Source organism: Punica granatum, chromosome 8, assembly GCF_007655135.1.
Source record: "Punica granatum isolate Tunisia-2019 chromosome 8, ASM765513v2, whole genome shotgun sequence".
In the NCBI taxonomy this organism is placed as follows: Eukaryota; Viridiplantae; Streptophyta; class Magnoliopsida; order Myrtales; family Lythraceae; genus Punica; species Punica granatum.
This window is the reverse complement of record NC_045134.1, coordinates 12,648,610-12,657,640: the sequence shown is the minus strand read 5'-3', so window position 1 is coordinate 12,657,640 and position 9,031 is coordinate 12,648,610. Positions and strand designations below refer to the sequence as shown.

At 38.4% G+C, this 9,031-nt stretch overlaps 1 protein-coding gene across 2 annotated transcripts; it reads left to right on the top strand.

The window, feature by feature from the left end:
• The first annotated feature begins 5,165 nt into the window (after window positions 1–5,165).
• On the top strand, window positions 5,166–8,740 carry LOC116189645 (putative wall-associated receptor kinase-like 16). Of its 2 annotated transcripts, none has more exons than XM_031519401.1 (4): window positions 5,166–5,889; window positions 6,001–6,398; window positions 6,573–6,737; window positions 7,224–8,740. In XM_031519401.1, exons 1-4 carry the CDS (start codon window positions 5,456–5,458, stop codon window positions 8,435–8,437), a joined length of 2,211 nt encoding a protein of 736 aa, XP_031375261.1. In that variant the 5' UTR covers window positions 5,166–5,455; the 3' UTR covers window positions 8,438–8,740. The 2 variants fall into 2 exon arrangements, with proteins under 2 accessions (XP_031375261.1, XP_031375260.1); XM_031519400.1 differs by having other exon boundaries at window positions 5,170–5,889; window positions 5,971–6,398.
• Window positions 8,741–9,031: the final 291 nt, after the last annotated feature.

Sequence of the window (9,031 nt, the reverse complement as noted above, 5' to 3'; positions counted from 1 at the left end):
ATGTAACATAGTTCGTGTTTAATTTTTTTGTTTAAATTAGTGTCAAATACATTGACATGGAAATTTTTGCAAAGGAAAAATAATTTTTGAAAATTAAGAAAATGAAGAAAAAATAATGCTTCCAGGTTCTCTGTTCGAGATCGTTGGCGATCACTAAGGCCTTCAGTTATTCTTGATGGGGGTATTCGCATTTGGCGAGATCCACCCGTAACATCGATATTTTAATTTAGGATCTCTAAAATCTCAGCATTGCATGTGAAGGCCTTCTTGGCAACTTCACCACCACCCAAGTTATAACTCATCTAAGTGGTCACCTAATTCGTTCATATGTTGGCGGCAGTTGGCTCAGAACAAAATTGCATATATAAATTGCTACAATGCAATTTTTCTAAAATATTACAATGATTTTTAAAATTATATATAACAAATAAAAAAGGAAATGGCAAAAGGATTAAGAGAATGACAATTTCTTGAGTTCACCAACTGAATATTCAGTCGTACAAAATGTTTTCGTACTTGGAAAATAACGTTTCGTACAAGGAAAATAAAATTTTGCACAAAAGCAATAGTCGACTGCATGTACGAATCAGTCGACTGATATTTTATACTAAACATTATTCTCCCTATACAAAACGTTATTGTTCAAGTATAAAAATATTCCGTACGACTGAATATTCAGCCGCTAGATTCAAGAATTCCCCTCGGAGAAGAGATGGTACTGCCACTACCATGGCAATATCCAGGTCATGAACTGAACGGTAAGATTAAAGTGCATAAATTGTGTAACATTGAACATTTATCAGTTGAGGACCAAAAGATATATACTCTTTTTTATTGAGTCAACAATGTCAATTTGGTAGTGTCATTAAGCTAGGACTCATTGAAGGAGAGTGTATTTTACCATTATCATAAAAAGAAAAAAGAAAAAGAAAAAAGTAGACAGAAATCACAGGAGATCGGAGTACGACATGGAATCGGGGTTCCTTTCCCCCCGCCCAAAACGTCTGACCATTCCAACCCTAACAAATAAAAAATAAAAAAGAAAAAAGAAAAAGGGCGGCGGGCAGGTCTTCCATGAGTCCTGAACCCACGGATTCGATCAGCCCCCCATATATTTAGCCATAGGGGCCCACTTTCCCATCTAGCAGTGTCGGAGCAGCCGTGTGCATTGTCTTTCTATTAATTAGTTAATTCAGACGCCACACGTTTCCAAATAAGCAAAACTCGTGGGTTCAATAATTCCACCTTAGACAATGCGAAATGAGGTGAATGAGCATGAGAGAACAAATAGACTGATAGTGATGGTTTTGGCAGAGACTTTGACTTGGAGCAAAGGGAAGACTCACCAGACACCTTGTCGGACATGAAACAGAGAGGAAGGCGTGAATTTATTATGCAAGTAATGCTATTGGTGGACTCTATTACTCAAGGCAATTTGTAGGGAAAAAGAAGAAGAAGAAAAGAATCCAATGGCCCAATTTAAGATTTATTTATTTATTTATTTATTTATTTTGGGTTGAAGCCCAAATCAATCAATTAATTATCAATTTATTATATATAAAAGTTGAAGCGCGGAGTGGGGGAGTCATATTTGAGAACTCTCAGCTCTCTAAATTTTCTCGATTAATTCTAGACTAACCCTTAGCTCTTTTAATTTTCTCGTTCTCTATATTATTTTAATTTTCAAAATTTATGATGCTTATTATTATCTTAAAAAATGTGAGTAATTTCTAATATCACGAAAATAGATATATTGAATTCCGTTCAATGAAAAATAAAGAGGAAGAGATAATAAGTTTTTTTGTCACAAACAGAGGAGCCACATATTTGCATCACAAGAATTAAAATATAAGTTATTAAAAGTCATTTTTAATAAAAATTATAAAAATATTTAAATTAAGTAATTTAAATGAGAACATCACAAAATACAATTAGGAAACATAAATTTAAAAAATTGAGAAATTAGAATTCGCATAATATACAATTAAGTAAAAATGTAATGAACATTAAATAAGATAACTAATTATAAAATCAATATTAAATCTTTTAAAATCAGTCTAACGTATTAGTAAGAGTAAATGGACAATTTGATTCTTGACTTACGAGGGTTACATCAATTGGGTCCCTAACAGATTTTTTGCATCAATTTGATCCTTAAGTTTATCAATTTGCATTAAGGTCATCCTTCTTACATCAGTTAGGTCCCTTAGAGAAGAAAATATTGTAATTGCCAACTTTATGTAGGCTCCATGTGATATCGTCCAATTTTATACTTTATTTTATAAATATTTTATTCGCAAAAGAATATTGTCCCGTTGTAGTCATGATTTCTTGGTGTCAAAAGTAATAGTTTGGGATTATGATCTTGACAGACTCGTGATGAGCTATTCTCTATTCTTTCTTATTTTTGAAATTTTTTTATTCTTAAAAGATTGGACATTAACAAGTCAATTGAGAATTTAAACAGGAAGATGGAAATGCGTAAATTGTGTATCATTGAGATAAAACTAATTTAAAAGTAAAAAGAATATGATAAATGTAAAAAAGCAGTTAAAAGTTAAGGATCAAAAGATGTTTTTTTTCCAATTTAGTCAATAATGTCGATCTAGTGAAGTGTCAATATGTCATTAGATTAAGTGTGTAGTATGCGCCACAACGCTACACTATCTTTAAATTTTTTTGATTTCCACATTTTGACCGGTAAAAGAAAGGCGCGGTACGCTAGTTAAGTTCCCTATTCTATTCTTCTTTCATTTCTAGAGGAGTTGGAAATTAAGGTCATACAATATGTAAGAGAAATGTTCTCATGTTGGAAAGGTCTTATAATATGCAAGAGAAATGTTCTTATATATGAGTGGAGATACAGACATCTCTATCCGTAAACATGACAAGGAAAAAAAAATTCAATTATACTCAAATTCATGGCCCACTGTCTATATATTCATGTTGCATGGTGACATCGGCGTTCATAAAGAACATCTGACGAGAGAGACTGAGAGGCCCTGCATAGAATTGAGAGGGCCTCTATAATCCATATATAATTGTGAGAGAGAGTTCCCCAATGTTCATTTAGGTCAAATAAATTTATCCAAAGAAAAACTGAAAAAAGCGCATATAATCACGATCTAGATCGGATTAGCTTTTGTGTCAAACGATGCTTAATTTAAGAGTAATTTTACACTAATGATTGTTGATTCATGCGATTCGGTACTTGTTTCGCTTAAATAAGTTCTCAAGTTCGAGTTTTTGTGAATGCAGAAAATTCACATTGGGAAAACTTTATTCCTTAGTGGATCAAGCCGGCTCAACTGGATTAGGGTTCAATTGGATTTCTAAATATAGGATTCACATTAAAAAAAAAAAAGTCCTTTTACTGTTCACCCAAAAAAGAGTATTTTCTCGGAATGTTATAGTATAAAATGACGTTCTTTCTACACTTAAGAAAAAGTCTTTCTTTTTTTCTTTTTTTTTTGGTTACCCAAAAAAAGTCTTTTTTTTTTTGGACCTTTTCTTTTTGGGTGGAATTTTCATTTTAGACTTTAGAGGCAAAGAAAAATTCCAGCATACAATTTGTGATTGTCGGACAATTTAGACAGAAAGAGAAAAATGGAAGGAAAAAGACTTACTGCAGCAATATTTTATCAAAAATAAGAAAGACGTGTTTTCCTTGGGATTTTGAGGTGATTCTGCTCATATGCATATACTAGGAACATATCTCGTGTTACCTTTATTCCTTTGTTCTTTCCCTGGTAGTATGTGTCGATATGCATTTATACATCAACATAATGGAAGAGAAGGTAACTTTCGTCTGCCAATCTATTGTCCCTCCTCTCTTAAACTTCAAGTAATAATGTATTTTTCAAGAAAGAAAAGCCGCAAAAAATTTGCCATTCCCTCCTCTATGTTTACATGCAATGGACTTTGCCAATGATCAGCTGGTATCCGAATCAATCTGTGTACACCTCATCTCATCTATGTCGCTCGTACGGTTTTCTGTTTTGCATATTGAAAAAAGCCTCGTATCATTGTAATTATACATTGCTAAGATCTGACCCCGAAACTGGTAGGGGAGGCTCTTGCCATTGGACTAAATTAAATCAACTAGGGGACTCTTCCGCAACTCCCATTAGCGTACATATATCTTAAGTATTTTATTCCACTCAAGCTCCTTAACAAGAAAGAGTGATGTATAAGAAAGAGGGTGTAGCACAATAACATATGCTCTCGCCTGTAAGCAAAAAGTTATAAGTTCGATTCTCGTTGTGAGACTATCCGTGCTTGTTTATTAGACATTTAGAATTTCTATTTCATTGAACTATCCTCTTGGGTCTCCCTTATGACCGAGAGAGGGGAAAAAAAGAGAGTGATAATTATATTTTAGGTATCATCCTTAATGAACTTCCTTATCGGGATGAAAGTCATCTCTTTCGAAAGCCTGAAAAGAGAGGAATCTATCCTTACTTTGACAACTTGTCTGAATCACGCAGGTTGAGATTAAAAATTCCATAATCCTCCGTACCCGCGATCCAAACAAGTTCTTAATGCTTGCAATTAAAGAGGACCGTGGCTTGGAGATCATTGACGACTGACAAGCAGATTCTAAATGAATGGGATGTTGAATTTAGAAGGCACGTGACTGTAAAATTATTTGATATTGATTAGTATGCATCTCAGGGAAGATATAGACAACATATATAAGACAATTACTGGCCGTAAAAGATAGACAACACAGAACATTAGGTCGAAGCATACTGCAATTACTTATTCCGAATGCTATGTGTAGTCAATAGTCCTCCAAATGGAAATTCTACAGAAGTAGTAAACAGTAAAAATGTATTTTTATATATTCATTCAAACACCATTAGATGCTTGAAGTTAAATATCATCCATTGGGTATGTTGAAAGTTAAATTAAGTATATCACGTTTTATCATACAAATCAGTCTCTATCCAAAGTATTTTAATATCCATGACACGCAGAAGAAAAGGTTAGGTTCCCCGAGCAATGTTACAATGAGTATGGAGTCAAATGGCCAACCAAAATATAGTATTAGTTCGAACTAATATAGTATTGGGATCTAACTGTAGTTAAGCATCGCCGGTGCCTCCAAGTTGATGCCGTCGGAAAAGACTCGATTAAGTACTCTATTGCAAGGGAAGGCACATTTGGGTACCTAGATCCAGAAAAAAAAGTGATTTTTACAATTTCGAGGAAATTAGTGAATACTTTCTCGGTGGAATCACCGTTCATTATCCTGACACTGGTCCAATCGGTACAACATGTGTTTCTAGTTAAAACACCCCCCAACCCCAACCCCCAAACAACAAAAATGAAAAGCAAATCCTTCCCACTTTTAACGGCAAGTCTCCTGATCGAAGGAGAAGAGAGGCAGAGAGATTTCAGTAAAGAGAGATCGTAAATCCCACTTAGATCCACGATATTCATACTTAGCAAAATGGTATTTCCGATTCCAAAAAGAGATTTCCGGCAAGTTCTCTTTCCGGCTGTCATATTAACGGTCGTGAGTTTGGTAACCGCTGCCTCATCCAACTGCCAGACAACCTGCGGCAACGTAACTATCCCGTACCCATTCGGCACGGCCCGGGGATGCTACCTGAACCGGTACTTCTACGTCCGCTGCAACGACTCTGCCCCGGGCGGCCCCACGCTGCAACTCTGGGGCGCGCCGTCCGTCAAGGTCCTCTCCATCTCCCTATCTGGGGAACTCCGTGTGAATACGTATATCGGCAGGGACTGCTACACCCAGTCAGGCGCCCGGCGGCGCCCTGTCAAGGCCTACGCAATCCTCCCCGCGTTCCCCTTTTCCACCACCAAGAACAAGTTCACCGCTGTCGGCTGTGACACCTTTGCCATGACAAACGGAGATGAGTAAGTGAACGCAGTCCAATGCGATTCTTCTGCGGTTTCTAATCAGTATTTGTATGTGCTTTTAACGAATTTCCTTTGTAGTTTCTCAAGCGGATGCTTGTCCCGCTGCAGCGCGAACAGTAGCATCACCGAGGGGACGTGCAATGGGATCGGCTGCTGTCAGACAGCTGTCCCAAAGATGCTGTTAAACTACAACGCGAGCGTGTCTAGCTTCCGGAACCACACGCAGGTCTGGAGCTTCAATCCCTGCAGTTACGCATTCATAATAGAAACAGATTCGTTTAACTTTACGAGGGAGGATCTCAGCAGTATGAGGAACTGGACTCGTGTTCCTTCTGTGCTGGATTGGTCCATCTGGAATCAGACTTGCCGAGAGTCTCAGAAGGATCCGTCTACTTTCGCTTGCAAGGCAAACAGTGAGTGTTTCGATCATGAAGATATTCGTGGGTACCGTTGCAACTGCTCTGCAGGTTACCAGGGGAATCCTTACATTTCTGATGGCTGTCAAGGTACGACTTTACGAAAGCTTTACAGTTCTATGAGATCTATTCCACATCAAAAGCAGGTCTAGATATTGCATCCATCGATCATTATTTGGCTCTAATTATCCGTTCTTTCTTCATGTCAAGGTTTTGTTGTTTCATTTATTAATTTTCCGCATCCCTTGTATGTATGTTTGTTAGATATCGATGAATGCGCAAATCCTGAGGATAACCAGTGTGAAAAGGTTTGCCACAACACGCCCGGCAATTACACATGCTCCTGCCCGAGCGGTTACCATGGGGACGGCAGAAGAGATGGAGAAGGATGCATTGTTGACCAGTCCCATGTCATCAAGATTGTGGTTGGTAAGTATATTCATCTAACAATCTTTTGAACTTTCTCGACAACATATCTCAATTTCTCAGCTGATGTAGTAGAAAACATTTGAAAACATCAAATGTTTCAGCTTGACAAACACTTCAGCAAGACAGAAAATAAAAAAATCAGCTTTGGTTTTGGTCATATTCAGCACCCAACGCGCCACATCCACGACTCTGGCTTATGTATGACTAAACACTTGTCCCAATCAATCCATATTGTTCAAAGCAAGTAATGCTTGGTCAATGTTTGCATTTATATGACGGCTACTCAATTGATCAGAGAACGACTACGTTAGCGGTGGATATACCGACTTATCCTGACTAATAAAGGATCTGACATCACATTTTGATTTCTAGTCGGACGTGAGAATAAGATTTTAAATTCCGATCTTCATGAGATGAAGACTATTTCAACATTGGGATCGGGTTGCCATCATTTCAGTGATTTTGCCAACTCTGTTTCATTTGCAGGTGTTGGTGTAGGATTCATAGTTCTACTCTTCATGAGCGGGTTTCTTTACTTCGGAAGCAGGAGAAGGAAGCTGATGAGGTTGAAAGAGAAGTATTTCCAGCAAAATGGCGGATTATTGCTGCAGCAGCAGCTCCATCAACGTGAAGGGCACACAAGTACCATGAGAATTTTCACCACTGAAGAGTTACAGAAAGCCACTGACAACTATGCCGAGAATCGAATTGTAGGTCAGGGAGGATATGGGACGGTCTACAAGGGGATATTACCGAACGACATAATCATTGCCATTAAGAAGTCCAAAGTGTTGGACCAGAACCAGATCGAGCAATTCATCAATGAGGTGATTGTTCTCTCACAGATTAATCACAGGAACGTTGTGAAGCTGTTAGGCTGCTGCCTGGAGACCGAAGTGCCACTACTAGTCTACGAATTTGTAGGCAACAGGACACTTTTCGAGCACATTCATGGTCAGACCGAGGACCCGAAGCTGTCCTGGGAAACCCGTTTAAGAATCGCCGTGGAGACTGCAGGGGTGCTATCGTACCTCCACTCAGCGGCTTCTGTCCCAATAATCCATCGGGATATTAAATCCACTAACATACTCCTCGATGAAAACTGCATTGCTAAAGTGTCCGATTTCGGGGCCTCGAGGTTGGTCCCGCTGGACCATACACAACTGTACACGATGGTCCAGGGGACCCTCGGGTACTTGGACCCTGAGTACCTCCACACGAACACACTGACAGAGAAGAGCGATGTCTACAGCTTTGGAGTAGTTCTGGTTGAGCTTCTGACAGGGAAAAAGGCGCTCTCCTTTGACCGGCCTGAGGAAGAGCGGAGCCTAGCAATGCACTTCCTTCATGCATTGAAGGAGGATCGGTTGTTTCAGATAGTCGAGGATTGTCTTTTGAGTGAGAATAACACAGAACAGCTGAGGGGAGTCGCAGGACTCACAAAGAAGTGCCTGAGGGTAAAAGGAGATGAGAGACCGAGCATGACTGAGGTGGCAATGGAGCTGGAGGGATTGAGGGTAATGGGGAGTCATCCGTGGGTGAGCATCGAGTTGGACATGGAAGAGGAGACCGTGCATCTGCTTGGAAAAGAGAGACCGGAGTCCTTGATGAGTTATACTGAGAGCATGGATATGAGCTCAGTGTGTGATAGTAACAGTATGAGGAATCAGCAGATATCCCCTGTGAATAATGGGAGATAGATATATAGATACTAAGGGGCAATGGAGAAATGCTTATGTGCGGTTGAAATTCATTGCTTTCAGTAAATGAGCAATATGTCATTATCCATAATGTGGTTTCGGGACAGGGCAAATGCAACCATCGTTTACTAAGCATGGTCTCTTCGATTCGCAAGCTGCTGATGCAAGAGTGGTTCCATGGAGGCAATGCATTTGCAGATTACTTACCTCATATTAGTTCGGTGCTCTCTTGGGGCATTCGTTTTTACCATCTTCCTTGGAGGGTATTAATAAGCTCATGTTTGATGATATTATTGGGACCTCCTTACACGTGTAAGTTATCTTCATTTCTGGGTTCCGGCCACGTCACCGGCAAAATAAAATGAAAACATAGAGAAGAACAATAAAAGAAAATATGAATATATTATATTATTTTAGAAAAAGTTCCAGAAAATCTATTAAGATTGTACATACAATAAAATAAATCTCAGGACCTGATGGAAGAGCAAACAGATAAACAAAAAATAATTTTAAATTTGTTGCTAGTTAATATGAATGATTCAATTCGACAAATAGATAAACCTCTATGTTGCCAGTTAATATCAATTTTAAATT